This window comes from Cnephaeus nilssonii (assembly GCF_951640355.1).
Source record: "Cnephaeus nilssonii genome assembly, chromosome: 21".
Taxonomy (NCBI): Eukaryota; Metazoa; Chordata; class Mammalia; order Chiroptera; family Vespertilionidae; genus Cnephaeus; species Cnephaeus nilssonii.
Window position 1 is genome coordinate 16,063,231 of NC_137092.1, and position 23,952 is coordinate 16,087,182.

Consider the following 23,952-nt stretch of genomic DNA (forward strand, 5'->3'; position numbering starts at 1 on the left):
CCAAACCAGTTAGGGTTTGTTTTAGTTTTTTAATTGTGATAAAAAGCACATACTATAAAATGTATCCTCTCAACAATTTTTCAGTGTACAATTTTTAGTAGTGTTTACTATAACACATTGTCGCATAATGCGTCTCTAGAACTTTCTCATCTTGTAGAACTGAAAGTCTATATCCATTGAACAACTCCCCATTACCCCTCCTCCCAGCCCCTGACAACCAACCCTGTCTGTGAATTTGACTACTTTAGGTACTTCGTTTAGATGGATAGATTCCACCTAAATGAAGTACCTAAAGTAGTCAATATATGGACTGGCTTATTTCACTAAAGTAGTCCTTATATGACTGGCTTATTTCACTCACCATAATATCCTCAAGGTTTACCCACATTGTAGCATGTGACAGGATATCCTTCCCTTTCTGAAGCTGAATAACAGTCCATTGTGTACATATACCACATGTTTTTTAGCCGTTAATCTGCTGACGCACATGTGGGTTGTTTCACTCTGCTGTTGTGAGCATGCTCAGTGAACATGTGTGTGCAGGCTCTCTTCCAGACCGTTTGCTATGGCTCCTTCATTGGCGCTATTCGGCTTCTCTGTTTTTTTTTTCTACTCTGCTAGCTCCTTTGCACCCTCCCATGACCCAACATTTTTACCCTGCGGTCTGACTTTCGCTTTCCAAGCACCCTTTCCAAACTTTCTCTCCTTGACTCCCCACATGACCTCCAGGCCAAGGGCAATGGGATGGTGTGGGGCAATGGCAAGGGCAGTGGGCCAGGATTGGGCTCCTGGGGCTTCATCTGCTCTTTGTTTGTTTTATTTATTTTATTATTTTTTTCTTTCTTTTCTTTTGCTCTTTGTTTTTTTTTTTTTAAATATATATATATTGATTTCAGAGAGGAAGGGAGAGGGAAAGAGACAGTAACATCAATGATGAGAGAGAATCATTGATCGGCTGCCTCCTGCACGCCCCACAATGGGGATCGAGCCCGCAACCTCGGGCATATGCTCTGATTGGGAATCGAACCTTGATCTCCTGGTTCATAGGTCAACACTCAACCACTGAGTTACGCCGGCTGGACTGGTCTTTTCTTTTTTTTTTTTTTTTAATGAACATTGAGCAATTTTCATCTGAGAGTCCTGAGGTACTTCCTCAGATAGGTTGATTTAGTGTTTCTCACAGTGCTATTCATCTCTTACATCTACACACACTTTCATTCACACTTCTTGCTGGGGAACATGATTTCTCTATGGAGCAGAACCCCGTCCCCTTTTTTCTGTATCTCTAGGGGGCAGCATCAGCCTGGTATGCAGTAGATGCTCAATAAATATCTTTATTTTATTTGTTCAAAGATGACATTCCGTTCCCTTTTGCGCACTTCCGCCCCTCTGCAGAAGCCGGTTCCTTTTATTTACGCTCTGGTTGCCAGGTCCCATTTAGGTTCTCAAATTTCCCTGTTCTGTCTCATGCCCTTCAGTGACCTTCACACTTGTATGTGAGCCAAGAGGACAGCTGCCAACGTGCTGCCCTGCTTGTCCTGCTGGGGTTCCTGACCTGGGAGAAGATGCCAGCCCACGGGCCCTGGGAGGGAGGTTCACAGTGCTGGCTCCTTTACACTTTCTAGATCATATTTTAAATTGCCGCCCACTCAGGGAGGCCTTTCCCAACCACCGTATCAGGAAAGCTCTTTGTCCCCATCACTTTCCATCCCAGCACCCGGTCTCAGCTTCTGCACAGCACTCATTGTGTCAGTGTTCAAAATCGTCTTTATTTATTTAGTTGTTTAACCCGCTTCCCTCCCCTCCCCCGACACCATCTCCCCGACTCCGAGAAAGCTATGGTGTTTCCCCTGGCATTTTGCAGCCCCTGGCAAAGAGGCAGTGGGCTCTGGGGCTTGCAGCCCCTGGACATTTGAGCCTGGCCCGCCAGCCCTCTCCTCCCAGGGTCAGGCTCTCCAGTTAACCTGCCTGCCCACAGACACAGGAGGAGAAAGCTTTGAGTGACCCCATGACTGTTCCCCAAGCCGAACACCTTGTGGGCACCCTCTTTAAGGTGCACCTTTTGGCTTTAGGAGGCTCCTGGGGGCAGAGTGGGATGACTGGGGAAGAAGCTGAGGTCACAGTCCCTCTGCAGGGTGGCAGGGTGCCGCTGGCCTGGGCAAGGTATCCCCCACCCAAGGGTGCCTCCTGAGTCAGGTGGGGTTGGCTGTCCCCACAGAACAAGATGTAGGAATTCATTGGAGAGGTGACAGGTCCTATTTTGGAATTGGGGTTTGGGGCAGCAATGGGGAGAGATGTTTCCCAGGAGCACAGGGGATAATGAAAGTCAGGAGAGCTGTGGGTGGCCTTTTGATGGTGGGCTGGCTTCCCACCTGAACTGGTGTCCAGATCTGTCTCCAGGTCCGTGATTTAGGGGCTGGCTCTCTGGATCCTGGGGTCTTCTGATGAGGCCATTGCTGCTCCACCACACCTGGTCTGCCTGGTGGAGCTGTGGCAGGAGGGGCAGTTTTCCGCAGCCTCTTCCGGGATTTAGTTCTGGTGTTGAAGTCTTTTTTAAATTTTTTTATGTTGAAGTCTTTTTTTTAAAAAAAAATATATATTTTATTGATTTTTTTACAGAGAGGAAGGGAGAGGGATAGAGAGCTAGAAACATCGATGAGAGAGAAACATTGATCAGCTGCCTCCTGCACACCTCCCACTGGGGATGTGCCCGCAACCAAGGTACGTGCCCTTGACCGGAATCGAACCTGGGACCTTTCAGTCTGCAGGCCGATGCTCTATCCACTGAGCCAAACCGGTCAGGGCTATGTTGAAGTCTTGATGCAGAATTTCCTCTTCAGAGAAAACCCAGTTTTGCCCTAAAGGTCTTTTAACTGATTAGATGAGGCCCACCTACATTATCAAGGTAATCTCTCTGAAAGTCAATTTATTGTAGATGTTAACCACACCTACACAATACCACAACAGCCTTGGCCAGTAAGGCGGAGTTGGTTGGACAGGTGTCCCATAAACCAAAAGGTCGAGGGTTCAATTCCTGGTCAGGGCTCATACCTAGGTTTCAGGGTGTGTGCAGGAGGCAACTAGTTGATGTTTCTCCTGCACATCAATGTCTCTCTCCCTTCCTTTCTTTCTTAAAAAAATAAAATAAATAAACATTATTATTTTAAAAATACCATCACAGCAACAGTATTAGTGTTTGAGTGAGTCAGTACTATAGTCTAGCCAAACTGACATAAAGCTACCTCCCTAAGTTTGAAATCTCCGTTAGATTTTTCTCAAAGAACAATTCTTTAAAATATATATATATATATTTCAGAGAGAAAGGGAGAGGGAGAGATAGAAACAGACGGAGACCACAACCTGGACATGTGCTCTGACCATTAGATTTTTTTCCCCAGTTTCTCTTCTTTTTATTGTTAAAAATATTGTTGAAAGTATTACATATGTCCCCCTTTTTCTCCATTGACCCCCTCCAGCTCACCCCCACCCCCACCCCGCGACCCCGGCCTTCATCACCCTACACAAAAATTGCAGATCAGATTTTAATTTAAGGATTCTAATAGATCCCAAACAGGTGACACATTTAGACCTGCATCTTCCAGAAGAAGCCGGTGACTCGATTTTCGCGAACGAGAAAAGGACACGCACGCGCCGTAGAGCTGAGGGCATAACGAAGCTAATAAAGGCGTGGCTTCTGCCCGAATTCAAGATGGCCTCCGGGACAGCCCGCCCTCGCCCCGGACTCGAAACACCATTGGTGGAGCTGCCCACCGCTCATCCCCGCCCCCCGGAGGGGGCGGAATGACAGCGTCCCGATTTCCGGTTCCGGTTAGTACCAGGAGCCGGGTCGAGATGGAGGAAGATGTACACCGAAGCTGGCAGTCGCCGGGTACCGCGGAGAGATTGGGAGCTGCGGCCTAGCGGTCTGGGCGCGGAGTTCGCCTCAGCCGCGGCGGGGCCGCCCTGATCGGAGAAGGTAAGAAACCGCCGGTTTGGAGCGCCTAAGGGCCTGGACCTGTCAAGGAGACCACGGGTGCCGGTGGTGCCCGGCTGCAGTTCCGTGGGAGCCCGCATGCGGTTTTGGGCATGAAGGACGACTCCAAAGAGGCATCTTTTCCTGCCGGAGGAGGATGAGGCTCGCTGACAGCCATAGAAGCATGGCGAGGGGCCTGTCCGAGGACCCAGAGGTGGCTGTGCGGAGGCCAGGACAGAAGTGTCTAAAGGGGGAGTAGGTGGAGAGAATTGTCATGTGGTGTCTGTGGTGAGGGATCACGTGAGCGCCTCTTGAAGACCAAAAGGCTTGGTGGGTATCTCCCCTAATCCTAGGAAGATAATCTGAAGGGAGGGGTCAGAGGTATCACCAAGGACGTCCTCTAAAGAAATGCATACATTCGGAGTACATCTTCCTCCATCATTAATAAGACAAGCGGTCAAGCATGTAAACATGGTCACGTTCCTGTAGATAGCTTCCACGATCCAGAGCGTTGATGCCGATGCAGTAGGGGACAGAAGGAGGGAGCAAAGATCTTATTTCCAGTTGAGAAGGGGGGGTCAAACCCCATGGGTGTCTTGTCAGGTCTTATAGAAGGTGATTTAATTTGATGGGGTGATTGAAAAGATCTGAATGAGTCTAATAAAGATTTTTAAAAAATACATTTTTATTGATTTCAGAGAGGAAGGGAGAGGGAGAGAGAGAAACATCAATGATGAGAGAGAATCATTGATCAGCTGCCTCCTGCACACCCCCTACTGGGTATGGAGTCCATAACCCAGGCATGTGCCCTGACTGGGAATCGAACCTCATAGGTTGACGCTCAACCACTGAGCCACGCTGGGCCGGGCAGTAGTAGACATTGAGCCAAGTTCTGGTAACAAGTTAGGAGGGAGTAAGGGCTCCTAACCTCGTCGTAAGGATCCTGGACTTTTGGAGTATTGTAATCATTTTTATATTGCTGAGATTCCTTAATGTTTAAAGTAATGTCTCTAAAATTCTGACATACTAATCATTCCAGATCTTGTTAAAATGTTGGTTGTTATTCAACGGAGCTAGGGTGCATTCTGAAATTCTGTATTTCTCACAGGCTCCAGTTGAGGTCCATGCTGCTTGGTCTGTGTACCACTTTAAACAGCAGTGATTTAGAGCAACATTGTCCAGTACAGCTTTCTGTAATGATAGAAATGATATTAGCTCATATGAGTTGCATCACACTGTTATACAGTCATGTACCGCATAACAACATTTCAGACAATGACAGACCACATATACAACAGTAATCCCATAATATTGTAATGGAGCTGAAAATTTTCTATTGCCTAGTGACGTTGTGGTCATCGTAATGTAATGTTTTGGCACAACACATTTGTGGTGATGCTGGCGTAAACAAACCTGCACTGCCAGTTGTATAAAAGTGAAGCACATACACCCTAGCTGGTTTGGCTCAGTGGATAGAGCGTCGGCCTGTGGACTGAAGGGTCCCAGGTTTGATTCCAGTCAAGGGCACATGCCTGGGTTTCGGGCTTGATCCCCAGTAGGGGGTGTGCAGGAGGCAGCCCATCAATGATTCTCTCTCATCATTGATGTTTCTATCTCTCTCTCCCTCTCCCTTCCTCTCTGAAATCAATAAAAATAATTTAAAAAGTAAAGCACATACAATTATGTACATAATACTCAATAATGAACAATTGTGTTATTGGTTTAGGTATTTGTACACTATACTTTTTTTGTTGTTTTGTTAATTCTCACCCATGGATATTTTTTCCATTAATTTTTTAGAGTCAGTGGAAGGGGTGGGGGAGGAGAGAGAGAGAAACATCGATGTGAGAAAGACACATGGATTGGTTGCCTCCCGCATGCGCCCCGACCGGGCTGGGAATCAAACTCTCGAACCTTCCGTGCATGTATGGACGCTCTAACCATTGAGCACCACTGGCAGGGCTTGCTATACTATACTTTTAGAATATACTCTTTCTACTTAAAAACAAACTTTGCACCCTGGCTGGGTGGCTCAGTTGATTGGAGTGTCTTCTTGTACCCCAAGAGATTGTGGGTTTGATCCCTGGTCAGGGCATGTACAAGAGGCAACAGGTCCATGGTTCTCTCTCTTTGTAAAAATCAGTACACAATCATATCCTTGGTGAGAATTAATAAAAAAAATAAGTTTGCTATAATCAGTTTGCTGTGTTATACTGACAGCAGCCTCACCTATTTCATGTTTGCCAAATCTCTTGATTGCATTATTTTTGTTTGTGCTTGATTTAACCTAGTGTTTTATAAATTTAGTGTAGCCTAAGTGTACAGTGTTTATAAAGTCTACAATAGTGTACAGCAATGTCCGAGGCCTTCACATTCACTCACTCCTCACTCACTCACCCAGAGCAACTTCCAGTCCTACAAACTCCATTCATAGTAAGTGCCCTATTCAGGTGTACCATTTTTTTATTTTTTATACTATATTTAGACTACCTTTTCTATGTTTAGATTCACAAATACTTATCATGGTATTACAGTTGCCTACAGTATTCAGTACAGTAATAATACTGTAAATGTTTGTAGCCTAGGAGCAATAGACTATACCATACAGCTACCAATAGTAGGCTACACAATCTGGTTTTGTGTAAATTAACTCTATGATGGAAGTGGAACTTAAACTTGGACCTCCTGAATACTGTTGTTCTTGCCACAGCATGGCCTTGCCTTCCAGGTGACATTGCCTTGTCCTGAACCGTAATCTCATCTCAGAACCTGGTGAATAGTCTAGTATGATTTTTCTACAAAGGAAAGTTGGAAGTGGAGAGGACATGTACTGAACCCACCAGTTTGTTCCTTTCCACTGCTGGGCTTGGTAGTGAGGGTTCTGCCTCTGACATCTCATTTGATGACTTCAGAGCATCTTGAGTCATTTGTTGGGTCTTCATAGGAAACACTTCAGCCTTCGTATCCAAGCAGCGTTAAAAGATGGGGGAAATTCAGAATTGGAGCCATGTACACAAAATAAGGGTCTGGGAAGAGCCATAATGAAGTTGGGCTGATTGAGTTGGGAAGGCTAAAGGAAGTTTGCATACTGGTATCTGCAAGGAGGATTTTCCAGAGGGTAAAACAAGAGGTACTGGTTTTGTTATTTGAGCAGGAAGTTTGGCGTTTATATAATATTAGAGGCCCAGTGCATGAATTTGTGCATTCATGGGGCAGCCTGGGGCAGCCGGGGGGAGGGGCCACAGGCGGTTGGCTGGCTGGCCCCGCCCTGTGGTCAAACTCCCGGTAGAGGGGACAGTTTGCATATTAGCCTTTTATCATATAGGAAAAGAGCAGGTTGAGATCCCATCTTTTAGGAGCAGTCCTACTTTTTGAAGGGAACAGGTAGATGTAATGATTCTCTCCTTCAACTGTAGAGGCTTCTCTCTCTGAGACATGACTCTTAGTGGCTTCTTCTGTTACCATGGCAATAATAGAAGTACCTGCTTCAGCCTTGGAGAGTCCCTTTTCCTTCTGAGAATTTAATAGATTGGTGCGAGCGGTGCACACACACATACACTAAATAAATAAAGAATATAAAAAGAAATAAAATAGACCGGCACATGTCAGAGATGGAGGAAAGTAGGCATGGGTCCTGCCTTAGGATTCCTCATCAGGGGATGTTGGTACTTTGTGATTCAGCTGACAAATTGAGATGGTGCCCACAAAACGAGGTCCTGGAACAGAATCCTTTGTTGCTCTGCTTCTCTGCCCTGCTGAGCATACAATTTGCATGATCCCTGTAGGAGTCCCTCCTGCTTGAGCCCTGCTGTGTTTGTCCTGTGACAACAATGTGGCTGCTCAGTCACTCTGCTCAGTCATTCCACAAGCACACCGAGAAAGCAGAGGCAGCTCTTGGTTTCTCTAGCACAAAGCTAAGAAGTCCATAGGCATCTGCAGGGCCAGGAGTTTGTGCTTAACCCTTGGGTGACTGGCAGTCTTGAGGGCATTCATTCTGCTCCCTCCGGGGGAATGACTTGGCTTTAGACGGAACAGAGCGATTTGTGTTGGAGCTCTTCAGCTCCCAGGGGAGTAAAAGGCACGGTGGCGTAGAGAACAAATCTTGGCTCATATCCTGCCTTTACCACTGACCAGCTACGTGACCTTGGGTCTGTTCCTTTTAATATAGCTGACCCTCTATTTCCTTAGCAGAAGTATCCAACTGTGCACAGATTAGGTTGTAAGGGTTGCATGGGGTAATAGCCATTCAGTAAATCCTAGTGTCTCTCTTCAACTCTCAGTGGTAATGGAAACATGACCTTGGGACCCTGGATGACAAATACCCTGGGGCCGGGGAGACAGTGACCACCTTCTCTTGAAGGGCCTTAAGAGAGAAGATTGCCCTGCTGGACTTGGTGGGGAGGAAGGGCCACTTTTGCCCACAGCAAATGGCACATCAGTTTGTTAGGGGTTCTCCTAGAACCCCACCTCTAACTTACTTTCCACAGTCTAGAGTCTCCATTCTGGCCCACCTAGTTGTTCCAAGCTATTGTCTTTCCCTTTCACTGTCTACATGTGTCCCTCCTTCATTCACACTGCTTTGTCCTCTAGGAAGCCTGTCTTGGTTACATGTACCTCACCTGTGCCTGCCTTGAAGGGAGGTTGTCCCTCAGTTCCCATGCACTCAGTGTGCACTGCAGGAATCCTGTACTTCAATGAAAGTGATACCGGCCAGCTCAGGGAATACTGAAAAGCTAACCTTGCTTCCTCACTGAATTCCATGGTAAACCAAGAAACGACTTAGGCTAGTTAGGGCCTGTGCCTGGGTAAAGTGGTTGAAGATGGACTCTGGTTAAACACTTGACATGAGTTTTGCCAAGGCATTAGCACTGGGACTACTTGTGCAGAACTTTTCAACCCTCTAGACATGTCCATGTCCTACACAGGAGCACATTACATTGTTACTAAGAATATGTCCACTATATGACGCCCTTTCATCTGACAGTTCTTCAGTTGGAAGGTCCCAATTTTATGTAATTACTACATTAGTAGGCTTTTTAGTTTTGTTTGAAAAAAAATTTTAAAAATATATTTTATTGATTTTTTACAGAGAGGAAGGGAGAGGAATAGAGAGTCAGAAACATCGATGGGAGAGAAACATCCATCAGCTGCCTCCTGCACATCTCCTACTGGGGATGTGCCCGCAACCAAGGTACATGCCCTTGACCGGAATCGAACCTGGGACCTTTCAGTCTGCAGGCCGACGCTCTATCCACTGAGCCAAACCAGTTAGGGCAGTTTTGTTTGAAATTTTAAACCATGGATACACTTAACATGAGGGTCTCGTGTACATTGAGTTGCCCTGTATTCCTTTTTAATATATATATATATTTCTTTATTGATTTCAGAGAGGAAGGGAGAGGGAGAGAGAGATAGAAACATCAATGATCAGAGAGAATCATTGATTGGCTGACTCCTGCACGCCCCACACTGGGGATCGAGCCCACAACCCGGGCATGTGCCCTTGGCCGGAATCGAACCTGGGACCCTTCAGTCTGCAGGCCGACGCTCTGTCCACTGAGCCAAACCGGCTAGGGCTGCTCTGTATTCCATATAAAAATTTTTTATTTATTGATTTTGAGAGAGAGAAACATTGCTTTGATGCTCTGGTTGATTCTTATATGTGCCCAGGAATAGAACAGACGACACTCTAACCAACTGAGCTGCTGGGCCAGGGCTGTATCTGACATCCATTCTCCAGAGATACTGTGTCTTTTTTAACAGACTGTGAGTTTCTCGAAAGCAGAGTCAGTATCTTCTGTTACTTGAATCTCCCTTCCTTGTAACTGGGACTGAGGTAATGATTTATATGCTTAGGGATGAAAGGGGCCAAACATGTTCTTTACCCTGTAGTTCTCAAGACTCTTCAGGTGGTTCTTTTCTTTCTCTAGCGTGAGTTATCTAATAACCAGGGAGGACTCTGATCTTTGCCTGTTCCTAATGTTCTCTCATTGGAGAGAGGGGAGGTGTGTGTGAGGGGGTGCCCTGGGGTATGAAAGCCCCACTTAGCTTCTTCCCCATACTTTCTTCCAATGCAGACTGGAGAAAGTATCAGTGTAGTGAGGGTGGGCCAGGGGAGCTCAGCGGGGCCAGCACAGAAACCATAAATGAAGTCAGGTGAGTCAGCTGGTAAAGGGCAACAAAAGAGGCACTCTGCTGAGGATGCGAGGTCAAAGGCAGTGCCTCTTCAGTGGGCCTAGTGCTCAAAAATGGAGCACTTCCCTCTGCCTTTAGGAACCTCCTAAATGTCACATACTGGCATCCTATTAGTCCACTGAAAGGCCTTACATCCTGTCAGGTGGTGGGTTTGTCCATAGCATCCTGAGCTCGGCTTGGGTGAGCCAGAGAAGGAGGAGGAGAGTGGGCCATGACCCCAGGGCCCAGGCAGAGGCAGAGACCAGAATAGATGATGAGCTGGGGGTAGGGAGCTGACATGGGAGTGAAACCACGGAAGTCACTGAGGTAAGGAAAGGTTTCTGGACTTGGGAAGGACTGATAAAGGAGAGAGAAGGGGGCAGTCTCCTAGTCTGTGAAGGAACAACCAGAGCCAGACTGAGTTAAGTACCCCGGAAGATGAAGCCTGACAATGGGGTTTCAGAGTCTAGCCAGGAGGGGAAAGTGTGAAGTTCTGAGCTCCTTCCTCACATCCCTCCACCCTGCTAAAATCCCCAGGACTTCGGGCACAATGGAAGACAAACGCAACATCCAGATCATTGAGTGGGAACACCTGGACAAGAAGAAGTTCTACGTGTTTGGTGTGGCGATGACAATGATGATCCGGGTCAGCGTCTACCCATTCACCCTCATCCGCACTCGGCTGCAGGTTCAGAAAGGCAAGAGCCTCTACCATGGGACCTTTGATGCCTTCATTAAGATCCTGCGAGCAGATGGTGTGACTGGCCTCTACCGGGGGTTCCTGGTCAACACCTTCACCCTCATCTCGGGCCAGTGCTATGTCACCACTTACGAGCTCACCCGGAAGTTTGTATCTGACTACAGCCAGAGCAACACAGTCAAATCACTTGTGGCCGGTGGCTCGGCCTCTCTTGTGGCCCAGAGCATCACAGTGCCCATTGATGTGGTCTCCCAGCACCTGATGATGCAGCGTAAGGGTGAGAAAGTGGGCCGCTTCCAAGTGCGAGGGAACCCAGAGGGACAGGGGGTAGTTGCTTTTGGCCAAACCAAGGACATCATCAAGCAGATCCTGCGGGTTGATGGGCTTCGAGGCTTCTACCGAGGCTATGTGGCTTCACTGCTCACCTACATCCCAAACAGTGCTGTCTGGTGGCCCTTCTATCACTTCTACGCAGGTAAGCAGGGACCCAGGAGAGTGGGGTGTGGGCTTACTAATGTGGCTAAGATACCCTTGTTCTGTACACGTGACAGAGGGAGATTTAATGGGAGAATGGGCCATTCATTCAGCAAACATTTGATTCAAGAAGATTCAAAGATGAATAATCCATAGTTCTTTCCTTCAGGGAACTTAGATTAAAGTGGGGGCAATCAGACAAGTAAAGTAGATGATTGTAGACCATAGAATGTATTCTGGGTGCATTACAGTCAACTAGGGTTAGTGGAATATTGGCAGAGAATTGGAAGATAGAGAAGAACAAAATTAAGGGGTATTTGGGATTTGAAGATAAAATTAATGAATAATAGTGCGGTTTTGAGTTGGATGACTTTCCTCAGAATTGTTAAATTCAAGATGTGATATAACCATGAACCTCTACACTCCTGTATTTTTTGTTCATAACATGTTTTACTTCTTTTTAAGTATTTCCCAGAAATGGGATTACTGTGTTAAAAGATAAGAATTTTGAGAGCCTCAATAAACATATTGCCAAATTTCCTTATGAAAGGGCAGAACACATTGCCAAGAGTGTGCCTGCTGCCCTTGGCATTGCAGCTTTGAGTAACTAGCAAATTCCAGTTAGGGCAGTCTGTGCTTACAACCTCCCTAATCCTGCTGCTGGCCTCTAACCCTTGGCAGTGGGCATTCTGTCTCATTGCACCTGGAACTTTTCTAACCAGATTTTATAATTTTATAAGGACTTCCTAACCTATAATCATTTTGTTTCTATGGCACTGTACTTTTATAGTTCTCCTGTTTTTCTGATTGTACCTCTTCCTCCTCCTCCTACCCTTTTTTTCTTTTTTCCTCCTTCCTTCTCCTCCCCCTCTATCGCTTTCTCCTTCTTCTTCACTAGCTCGCTTTCTTTCTTTTTTTCCTCTTTCTTTCTTCTTCTGTTTAACACAGTATTTCATTTAGAGTATCTGGTAAAATTCACATACTGGACTCTAGTCCTGATCCTTTGTATCAGATTCTGTGGGAGTGGAGCCTGGTAATCTTTTTTTTTTTTTTTTTATAATATATTTTTATTGGTTTCAAAGAGGAAGGGAGAGGGAGAGATAGAAACATCAATGATGAGAATCATTGATCAGCTGCCTCCTGCATGCCCCCCACCGGAGATCAACCTTGCAACCCGGGCATGTGCCCTTGACTGGAATTGGACCCTGGACCCTTCAGTCCGGAGGCTGATGCTCTATCCACTGAGCCAAACCAGCTAGGGCGAGCCTGGCAATCTTAATGTTAAAAAAACTTCCTAGGCAATGTGAGCATGTTCTCTGGAGTCTATCTTCTCCCTTCTCTCTTCATTTGATTTCATTTACAATTGAGTTGTACTTTCCAATATGTCCCAGAATCTCTATTTCCATTTCCAGACTAACCTCTCCAGAGCTCTGCTCCAGACAAACATTCTGACTGACCTCTCAACGTGGATGCATGTATTTACATCTGAAATTTTACTCTATGAACTATTCTTTTTTCATATGTACATATACTAGTGGCCTGGTGTATGGATTTGTGTACATTGAAAGGAAATTAATTAGAAGAAATATTTTAATATTGCTATTCACCCTTTGTCTATAATAGAAGTGTCAGAGATGAAAGAAAATTAGTAAAATGTATATGAAAATAATATCTAAATAAATTAATAAATAACCAATAACAACAACAAAGACATGATATAAAAACAATGACTGATAAATTGATTAAACTTATTCTAATATCTCCCTGTATACCACATTAAGAGTAAAAACACTTTCAGGGTGCTTTACTAATTTCTCTTGTGATGAAGTATTTACAACTTTAATGTCACATGCTCTTCAAACTCGAGAGAAAGCAACATATTACTGACCATGTCCGAAAACAGGTTCAGGTAGGAGTATTCCTACTCTGTCTAGAGTTTGTCCTTGTGATTTATTAATAGTCATTGCAAATGCTGACATCACGGGAAACTGTCTTCAAATTAATTTAAATGGGAGGCCAGTGTCGGACGGGTACAAAATCACGCATGCACGAGTCAATATTTATTTTTTTAAAATATATTTTATTGATTTTTTTACAGAGAGGAAGGGAGAGGAATAGAGAGTTAGAAACATCGATGAGAGAGAAACATCGATCAGCTGCCTCCTGCACACTCCCCACTGGGTATGTGTCCGCTACCAAGGTACATGCCCTTGACTGGAATCGAACCTAGGACCCTTGAGTCCGCAGGCCAACACTCTATCCACTGAGCCAAACCGGTTAGAGCCAACATTTATTTTTAAATTGCCAGTGCACGTCATATGTACCAGTCAGTCGGTCGGATGGACATACGGTCAGTCATTTAGCCCTTTAGATATATAGATTTATTTATTTAGAGAGGAAGTGAGAGGGAGCGGGAGAGAGAAATAGAAACATCAATGATGAGAAGCATTGATCGGCTGCCTCCTGTCCCAAGTCTGCAACCCAGGCATGTACCCTTGACTGGAATAGAACCTGGGACCCTTCAGTCCGCATGTCGATGCTCTATCCACTGAGCCAAACCAGCTAGGGCTCTATGAACTGTTCTTCAACCCAACCTGGCTTTCCCTTCTGACGTATTTCTATGTGTCAGTGATCATATTATTTTCCAAATTGCTAAGATTGAAGCCTTGGGGATTGTGCGTGGCCATTCCCTCTTCCTTGGCTCCACATCTAGTCCTTGTGACCTCAAAATGTCTTTCCAAACTTTCTCTCCATTCCTACTGCCTTTCCTGGAAACCATGCCACTGTTACCACCTTCCTGGACAGCAGCATCAGCCTGTTCTCTGTAAGCCTCTTCCTTCCTATCCATCACTCACTTCCTAACGGATTAACTGTTTAAACCCTGTGTTGTTCAGTGGATCCACTGCTTGCTGAGTTAAATCCAAACACTTCAGCCTGGCGTTAGCCTCCCTCTATAGTGAAACCACGTGCTGCTCCCCTGTGTATAGTCTGTGCTGCAACCAGGCCAGCTAACGTACAGTTCTTCAACCACGTATCATCTCTCCTACCTTTGCTTTGTTCATATCACACCTCTGCTTAAATGCCTTCCAGGGACACTTACCGGGGTGAAATCACGACGTAAGTGCTCCTTATTGCCTCCTATTCCATCCTCTCCATGTAGCCCTTAACCCAGAAGTGACCTTTCCCTCCCTTCAACCTCCATTATATTGCTTGAATCTTTCCTAAGGCAGTTATAACATTTTCCTTGGTGTTATTTGTGTGTGCCTTATCTCTTCTACAATGTGGAAAGATTCTTTTATTTTTAATGCATATTTTCCAGCTATACTGATATATAATTCACTGGAAAGGTTCTTGGGAGGGGGAGGAAACTAACATTTGTTGAATATCCACCATGTGCCAGGCTCTGTGACCACTGTGTCTCTTAGACTCTGGTGAATTGAATTGCTCAGTAAATATTTGTTGAATGAATAAACTGGTTCTCGTTACCCCATTTGCTTAAAATCTACCAGTGCTGATTTGTGGGCATTTAGAATAAAATCTAATGCTTCCCGTGGTCAGCACTGGTCTACATGATCTGGCTCCTGTTTGCCTCTTCAGCCCCATCTTGTGCTCCTCTCCCCTTCCTCACTCTGGTCCATCTTCACTGCCTTTCTTTCAGTTTCTAACACACCAAGCTCCGTTCTCACCTCAAAGCTCTTGCAAATAATGTTCTTTCTGCCTGGAGTACCCTCTCCCCTGTTCTTTGTATGGCTGGGTCTTTCTCATGCTTCAGGCCTTCGCTTCCATGCCACCTTTGCAGAGTGGACTTCTTTACCCAGTTGGAAAGAGGGTTCTTTCTGTTTTCTTTTTCGGCACCTTGTTTCCTTCAGAGCACTCGTTATAATTTGCAGTTATTTTATCTCCAACCCCAGCTTCTTAATTAGACTGTAAGCTCCATGAAGGCCTTTCCCTGTCCACTTCTGTTCTTTGTCTAGTGCTTATCTCAGTGCTTGGCATCTAGTAAGCATTAAACAAACAATGATTTATATTACTTATCCCAAGTTATTTAGCCAGGAGGCTTAAACCAAGTCAGATAATAGGTGCCCAGTAATCACTTGTTGAATGAATAATGGAGAAGGAAAGACATGGGGCTCTTTACCCCACCCTCTTACCTTTGTTTTTCCATCCTCTCCCTAAGCCCCAGGAAAATGGCATGTATGTACGACTAGAATTGGCATCTGGATCCCACTGCAGCTTACAGGCCTGGGGGCTAGTGCAGACAGGCCCAAGGAGGCTGGCAGTGCCAGCCCAGATGCTACCTTTAATGGTTATGAAATGCTTTCTTGTCAAGAGAAATAGGACACCCATGAGGAGGAGTCACCAGCTCACTTTGTTTCTATTTGTATGCTGACCCTGGGGAAGAAAGTGACTAGAAATCAGGGAGAGATGGTTCTGGTAGGGCTTAAGGAACTCTGCCATGCTGCTGGGTCTTAGAAGCTCTCACTTCTGCCCTGCCAACCCCTACCATCCTACTTATTCCCTACTATTTAGTTGCCTGGCTACAAAATACCCAAACTAGGAGCATGATAAAAAAAAAAAATTTAAAGGTATTATGGTGACTGAATTGTAGAGAGAAAACTGAGGGAATCTTTGAGATGATAAATCTATTTTACATCCAGTCTCAGAGTAAAAGCCAAAGTCCTTGCAATGGCTTCAAGGTCCTAAATGACTTACCTCTTGGACCTCATCTACTGTGCTCTCCCTCATTCTGCTCCAGGCATACTGGCCTTGCTGCCCTTTGAAAATTTAAGGTGTGCTCCTGTCTCAGGACTTTTACATAGGATATTACTGCTGCTTGGAAAGTTGTCCACCACAGAGCCTTATGGCTTGCACTCTTCTTTAGGACTTTGCTCAAACTTCACCTTCTTGAAGAGGGCTTTCATGACTACCTTGTTTAAAATGGCAACCCATTCACACCCTACCTTTGGCATTTCCTGTCTCCCCTTCCTGCATTATTTTTATCTAGCTAGCACATAGCACCTCCTGACATAACTATATATTTTGCTTTTTGTTTATTCAGGCAGTTAGAATGTAAATGTCATAAGGGCAAGGATTTTGAGGCTCTTTTATTCACTGTTATATCCTCAGAACCCACAAGGACTGGTTCATGGTAGCCATTCAATACATCTTTGTTGAATATATTAATGAGCTCTTGTCTTTCACTTCCAGAGAGGGTAAAGCAAAAAATTCAATTGTAGGTGAACTTCTCAGTGATACTGGGAATGGGTGAATCTGGGTATTATTCAGTCTTCTTTTGTTTTGTTTGTTAATCCTTACCTGAGGATATTTTTTTCATTGATTTTTAGAGTGGAAGGGAGAGGAGGGAGGGGAGAGAAAGAGAGAGAAACATCGATGTGAGAGAGACACATCGATTGGTTACCTCCTGAATGCAATCGACTGGGGGTGGGGATATAACCTGCAACCCAGGTACCTGCTCTTGACCAGGAATCAAACCTCCAACCCTCAGGTGCACAGGCCAACACTCTAATCACTGAGCACACCAGCCAGGGCTATTAATAAGTCTTCTTCATCAGCATTTTGAAAAATAAATTTTTGTTTCTCTTAATATAGGCTGGAGAAAAGTTCTCACTGTAGGATATGACTTTCTCTTTTAATTGTAATTTTGTTATTTGTAAAAACACATGATTCAAAATTCAAAAGGTAGGGCCCTGGCCAGTGTGGCTCAGTGGTTGGAGTGTTATCCTGTGCACCAGAGGTCAAGGCTTCGATTCCAGGTCAGGGCACATGCCTCAGTTGTGGGTTCGATCTCTGGGGTCGTGTGCGAGAGGCAACTGATTGATGTATCTCTCTCACATCGATGTTTCTCTCTCTCTCCCTTCCTCCATCTCTAAAATCAATTTTTAAAAAACTTCTTAAAAAATTCAAAAGGTAGGAAAGGAGGGTATACTGTGAAAAAGCCCCTCATCCACCACAGTCATACAACTCCCTGCTTTAAAGACAATCCGTGTTACCAGTTTTTTTTAAAAAATATTTTTTTAAATTTATTTCAGAGAGGAAAGGAGCGGGAGAGAGAAACATCAGTGATGAGAAACATTGATTGGCTGCCTCCTGCATGACCCACACTGGGAACTGAGCCTGCAATCCTGACACGTGGCCCTAACCAGGAGTCAAACTGTAACCTCCTGGTTCATAGGTCGATGCTCAATCACTAAGCCACCCTGGCTGGGCAGTGTTACCAGCTTTTAATGTATCCAACCAGTTATTCAGTGCTTATACTAGAAAATATGTAGTGTGTGCTTTTCTAGCCTATGGGTTGGGCGAAGCAGAACACAGGCATAAGATTGTTCTATCAGGAAGGATTTCTGTCAGATGAAAGGAGTCAGCAAGCAAAGAGGTTTTGAAATTTCCCTCTCCAGAGGACGTAACCAAGATGCCTTCTGGATGGAGCCTCAGATTTATAATTTTTGTTGGTTCAGAAGGAAGCAAAGAGAAAAAAAGATGGGAGCTATGTGGATGGGGGGCTCTGAGGTGGCTAAGGATGGAGGTTTGTCATCATTGGGCCAGTTGGTAGAAACAGTGTGAGGGCAGACAGGGTGGTACCTCGTGTCTCACGGCATTGTCTTTCCCTCCATTCCAGAGCAGCTCTCCTCTCTCTGTCCTAAGGAATGCCCTCACATTGTGTTTCAAGCCATCTCAGGGCCCCTGGCTGCAGCTACCGCTTCCATCATCACCAATCCCATGGACGTCATCCGCACCCGAGTGCAGGTAAGACCAGCCTCCACCCCAGCCCTCCTCCCACATTACCCATTAGAAGTGTGATCTTGAGGCCCTCCAGCCTTCCCCTGACCTCTTGGTGTCATGGCTGTGCAGTTCAGCCAGCATCTCTTGGTCATCCAAGCCCCTTCCTTGTGGTTATGACTTATCATTTACAGAAACCAGCTGAGCACTTTGAAGCACCTAGAATGTTTTTCTCATCCTGTCTGCTAGCTCGCATGCTTCTATTCCTTCCGTTGCCCATGCCTCTAGGAATTCTTGCTGGTTTCTTACAGCCTTTTATCCTATTAGCATAGCCTATAACCACCTTTTCTTACCTGCATTTAGAAATATCCATTTCAGTTCATTTCCTAAGTCTGTTTGGTTTCTCTCTGTGAGCTCTTTACAGTGAAATTGTTCTTTTTTTTTCCCCCTTTTGTGCTCACCAGAGGATATGTTTTTATTGATTTTAGAGAGAGAGGAAGGGAGAGAGAGAGGGAGAGAGAAATATCGATGTGAGAGAGAAACATCGATCAGTTGCCTCCCGTATACGCCCCGACCAGGGATTGAACCTGCAACCTGGATATGTGCCCTAACTGGGAATTGAACCTGCAACCTTTTTATGTTCAGGACAACACTCCAACCAGCTCAGCCACACCAGCCAGGGCGAGAGTGACTGTTCTTGAATAGGTTTCACAGACTGTACTGTGTAGACTCAGCAAAAACACCGACAAAGCCCTTGGTAGTGCTGTGCTGAAGCTATAGTTTCTGTCTTCAGTCAGCTCAAAAACAGTTTCACAGTACCTAGTCCAAGGAAATAGAATTTGAATGATGACATATAAAATATAAATGGCAGGTTTTGCTGTATAAAGCTTTAAGTCAAGAGAATGGAGGGTTTTACTATCTGATTTGGATAGCTTAAGAGGCAAGCTGAGGAGGGGAGAGAAGAAAAATAACCATTACAGGTTGGGAGTGCAGTTAGCTTCCCTAATACCAGGATGTTGGGATGGAGGTGGCTGGTAAATCTAGGTGTATTTTTTTAAATCATTTTTTTAATTTTTCAATTACAGTTGACATACAATATTGTATTAGTTTCAGGTGTACAACATAATGATTAGACATTTATATAAATTACAAAGTGATTATCCCGCTAAGTCTAGTACACACCTGACAGCATCCATAGTTATTACCATATTCCCTTGCTGTACTTTACATCCTGGCGCTGTTTTTCTAACTGGCAATTTGTATATCTTAATCCCTTCCCCTTTTTCACCCAAACCCCCTTTCATCTGACAGTCATCAAAATGTTCTCTGTAACCCTAGCCAGTTTGGCTCAGTGGTTGGATTGTCAGCCCTCGGACTGAACAGTCCCGGATTCGATTCCAGTTAAGGGCATGTATCTCAGTTGCAGGCTCGATCCCTGGCCCCTGTCAGGGCAAGTGTGGGAGGCAGCCAATCCATGTGTCTCTCTCACATCAATGTTTCTCTCTCTCTCCCTCTCCCTTTCACTCTGTCTAAAAATCAATGGAAAAAATATCCTTGGGTGAAGATTTTAAAAAAAAATGTTCTCTGTATCTATGAGTCTGTTTTGTTCACTTATTGTTTTAGATTCCACATATAAGTGAAATCATATAGTATTTGTCTTTCTCTCCCTGACTTATTTCATTTAACATAATGCCCTCTAGGTCCATTCTTGTTGTTGAAAATGGCAAGATTCCATTCTTTTTTAAAGTTGAGTAATATTCCATTGTATATATGTACCACATCTTTATCCATTCATCAATCGATGGGCACTTAGGTTGCTTCCATATCTTGGCTATTGTAATGCTTCAGTTAACATAGGGATGTATGTGTCTTTTCAAATTAGTGTTTTGGGTTCTTCCAATAAATACCCAGAAGTGGAATTGCTGGGTCCTTCTTTGCCTTTGTGATGAACTCCTTTATTCTTGTCTGGGAAAATCTAGGTATTTTTATCTCAAGAAAGAATGGCCTCCCCTCACCACACACATTTGAAAATGAGTATGTTGGCATCTAATTAGTTTGTAAGTAATAAAGTACATAGGTTCTATCTTCATTCTCTCCTGAGCCTTGTCCTGGGTGTTCCACAAGGAAATCCAGGGAAAGGATAGGTCTCTACTTGGAGGTGCTGCCAGGCCAGAGGAGACAGTGCATATGAGGGCCAGAGGTATGGCTTAAAAGCCCTTGACATGACCAAGGATAAGTGTGAGGGTTAGGGGAGCAGAGGTGGTCAGATGAGAGGACTGAGAGGAAGACGGGAGTGTGGAGAAGGGTGTTAAAGGAGGCAGGGCGAGTGGGTAGATGTTCTTAGCCATAGATGGGACCACCTTGTGAAGGTCATACAGTACAGGAGGAGGTATAACAAGGAGTGCACCTGTCCTGTCTTGGCTGAGGGTTTGAGTGGGTGGTATCTAAAGATATAGTTTGGTGGCAGGATATAGGGGTAGGGGAAGGGAGCAGGACTGTTGAGAAAGAAAAGATTCCTGCCTTAGCCAGGTTTCCAATGTGATAGGGAAGGTAAGTGCCTGGGAGACAACAGAGTTAGAGGGGAGGACTCTAGCCATGGGGGTTCAGAGGGATTGAGATGATCAGAGTCAAAATCACAGACTGGCAGAGCTGCAGAGGACCTTAGAGGTGACCAGAGAGAAGTACCCAGTCCAAAGGCTCATAGCTGTGTAGTTTATCTAATGACATTAATGACTAATGCTTATTGAACACTTACTGTCTGCCAGGTCCTGTTCCCAACTTTTACAAGTATTCTTTTGTTTACCGCTCAGAACAACCACATGGCATAGGAACTATCACTGTTTTATATTCAAGGAAACTGAAGTGCAGAGTGAGTTAAATTACTGAGGTTATGCTGTTAGCAAATTGGGGAGCAGAATTCAAATTCAGTTTTGCCTAAGGCAGAGGGAGAATGAGCAGAGGAGCTTTGACTGCAGACCATGACCCTCCACTGTGTTGACTTTTCCAGGTTGAGGGCAAGAACTCCATTATCCTGACCTTCAGACAGCTGATGGCAGAAGAGGGGCCTTGGGGCCTCATGAAGGGCCTCTCGGCCAGAATCATCTCAGCCACGCCCTCTACCATTGTCATTGTGGTAGGCTATGAGAGCCTCAAGAAACTGAGCCTCCGACCTGAGCTGGTGGACTCGAGACACTGGTAACCTGTGGGAGAGAAGCCTGCTGTTTCCCACACCACTCTGGGTAGGGGACAGAGTAGGGAGGATAGCACCCTCTCTGAGTGCCCCTACCACACACCTAGCCCTGCCCTGGGCCAGGTGCCCTGTAGGGGGCAGGAACGGACACTTTGAACTGCTCTTGCTGAAGAGGCTCCACACCTGCATCTCCTGCCCCATTATTTAGTTTTCTTACCAAAATGGCTCCCTCACTCAGTCCCTGTACTCAGTCCTGCCCTAAGGAAACCCACCCTCCCCGCTAGTCCCACTCTGTCCCTCCCCTGTTAACCCTTCTTCTGGTTCCCCTTTCCATCTGGGTCCCCGAGACCCTGATAAGAGCTGTACATAGAGCTTGCTTACTGCCACTGGTTCTTCCACTTGGGCCGTCAGCCCAGATTCCAAGCAGTTGCCATCAAGCCTTTTCCTGCTTCGTCTCTTAGGCTTATTTTTATTTTGGGACTGATTTGCCCACCAGACTACTCTGCTTTTTCCTGCCACTGGGGGCAAGGTGCCAGGCACTTTTGCACAGGGAGTAGTAACAGCGAAAGCTTCAGAGTGCTCATCCTCTCTTTGGAGTTATTAGATTGGGAGAAATGTTAATACTTTATTTTGGGTGTTTATATTGTTTTAACATCCGTGAACCAGGTTACTGTCTTTGTCCTACTAAAGCACCTATCCAATCCTGCAGTCAGAGCCCACCCTTTCCTCAGAAAAATATAATGTAGCTTTTCCTTCAATCTCAGTTCCCTGTCCCTTCCATGTCCCTTCAGTCCCTGCAGTCCCAGGACTTACAAGCTGCTGGCTTCCCCTGGCCCAGATGACTACAGTGATAGGCACAATTCTAAGTAGATCAGGCTGTCGGGGGCACCCGGGATTTGGAGCACTACCCTGAAAAGTCAGATTGAGAGAGTAGCTGGCTTGGAAAGTAACAGGAGGGGATGTGTGCCCCAGCTCATCTCCCAGACCAGCTGAGCCAGGCCTAGGAGAGGGCAGTGTAGGTTCTCAGCCCCAGGCAGTTCTAATACATATAGATCCCAATCACGGGACTCATGGAAACGAACGTTGTCTCAGTCTCTGATACGTGGAACTGTTTGTGTTTTCTTCTCCCCAATGTGAAGTCATCCCAGTCATGGTACCCTCTAGAGCAGCGGTCGCCAACCGGTGGTCCGCAGACCACTGCTGGCCTGTGAGGTCCGAAAGGTTGGCGGTGCTGCTCTAGAGGGATGCTTGGAAGAGAGTCAAGAGCGGGTCAGGAAGTCACCCAATACCAGGACCACCACATACCAGCCCGATACTGCCGAGATTAGCTGCTGATGGCTCTCAGGAGCTAAGTGATGAGCGTTCCTTCCCTGCCTCATCCTACCTTGTCTACCAAGCCTGTGTGGCAGGTGAGAGAGGTGCAGCAAAAAGGATGAGAAGAAGGCACATCAAACCCTGCACTTCTACTTGAGACTTTTGGCCAGGGTGATCCTTCAAACCTTCTTATTGGTCCCACCCCCCTGGGAAGGGCCATGGTGCCAATTTGAAAGGTGCTACCTACCTTTTGAAGCCTTGCTGTTTCTTACAGCTGCCCCACATTCTGTCACCCTGGCCAGATCAGAGTCTGAAAAACACATTTTTCTACCTTCACCACTGTCACTGCCCATCTTGGTCTTTTATCTTTGAGGGTTATTTCCCCTTATTTTGGTTTGCTTTTTCCTTCCTACCCACAGACGGTCATCCAAAGGGTTAGGCCCACAGATCATTCTGAATCTTCCTGCCCCTCAGTCACCCCTTTCCCTTAAGAACCACCAACACAATAGAAGCCAGCCTTCTTTCTCTCTTTTGTTCCATTGATTTTTTTTTAGAGTGGAAGGGGGGGGGCAGAGAGAGAGAAACATCGTTGAGACACATCAGTTGGTTGCCTCCTGCACCCACCCCCACAGGCTCGGAGATTGAACCTGCAGCCCAGGTACCTGTCCTTGACCGTGTCCTCTACTGGGAACAAACTCGAGACCCTCTGGTGCACAGGCCGACACTCGAACCACTGAGCGACGCCAGCCAGGGCGGCGGCCTCTTTAAAGTCACTCTAGTGACCCTTTTGGAGATTGTTTTTCAGCCCCACCCCTTCCCCTCCCTAGAAACTTGTCCCCACTGTGGCAAAGTGGGTAAAGTATCATGGACGGGGTAGTCTCCTGCCTCTCATGCCTTAGGATGTTTCTGCTTCCCAGACTCCTTTCCTTCTGATTTATTGTACAGTGTTTCATAGCCATTTACCCATTTTCTTCTCTCTCTCTCTCTCTCTCTCTCTCTCTCTCTCTCTCACACACACACACACACACACACACACACTCAAGTTTCAAAGGATGACGAGTTTTTTGTTTGTTTTTAGTGAATGGAACCCCAGCCCCCTACTTCCCTATCTAATCGGGTTTGAATAAAACATGTCTTGGTGGGACTGGGACAGTGGGCTTCCGTTTTCCCAGGACCATAGAGCGGACCAGCTGGAAGTTTCGATGTGGCGGTCCAGGAACCTGACGGGAGTACTGAGGGACAGGGGAATGGAAATAGATGCGGTTAACATTTGATAAAGTGGACTCTTGTGAATATTAACTGCGAACATTCATTCACTGTTGCACTGTACGAAGTCTTTGAAGTGTAATTAAAAGTTTGTATTGATTGAGCCCTGAGCTTTTGGCTGGC

General features: G+C 45.7%; 1 protein-coding gene and 1 pseudogene across 2 annotated transcripts; one reads left to right on the forward strand and one right to left on the reverse strand.

Annotated features, from left to right (window-relative positions):
- Positions 1 to 1,959: 1,959 nt before the first annotated feature.
- On the reverse strand, positions 1,960 to 2,454 carry LOC307093758 (steroid receptor-associated and regulated protein-like; annotated as a pseudogene). Its single transcript has one exon. The product of its transcript is annotated as a steroid receptor-associated and regulated protein-like (transcript).
- A 1,367-nt stretch (positions 2,455 to 3,821) lies between these two features.
- On the forward strand, positions 3,822 to 23,939 carry SLC25A44 (solute carrier family 25 member 44). The gene is made up of 4 exons (XM_079760811.1): positions 3,822 to 3,976; positions 10,685 to 11,322; positions 17,959 to 18,086; positions 21,067 to 23,939. Exons 2-4 carry the CDS (start codon positions 10,698 to 10,700, stop codon positions 21,256 to 21,258), a joined length of 945 nt encoding a protein of 314 aa, XP_079616937.1. The 5' UTR covers positions 3,822 to 3,976; positions 10,685 to 10,697; the 3' UTR covers positions 21,259 to 23,939.
- The last annotated feature ends 13 nt before the right edge of the window (positions 23,940 to 23,952 follow it).

Bases quoted from the DNA above. Each gene is read 5' to 3' on its own strand.
- SLC25A44 (XM_079760811.1), top strand. From the start codon at position 10,698: ATGGAAGACAAACGCAACATCCAGATCATTGAGTGGGAACACCTGGAC. The intron at 11,323-17,958 runs GTAAGCAGGGAC...CCTCCATTCCAG, and splicing joins CTTCTATCACTTCTACGCAG to AGCAGCTCTCCTCTCTCTGT. The intron at 18,087-21,066 runs GTAAGACCAGCC...TGACTTTTCCAG, and splicing joins TCATCCGCACCCGAGTGCAG to GTTGAGGGCAAGAACTCCAT.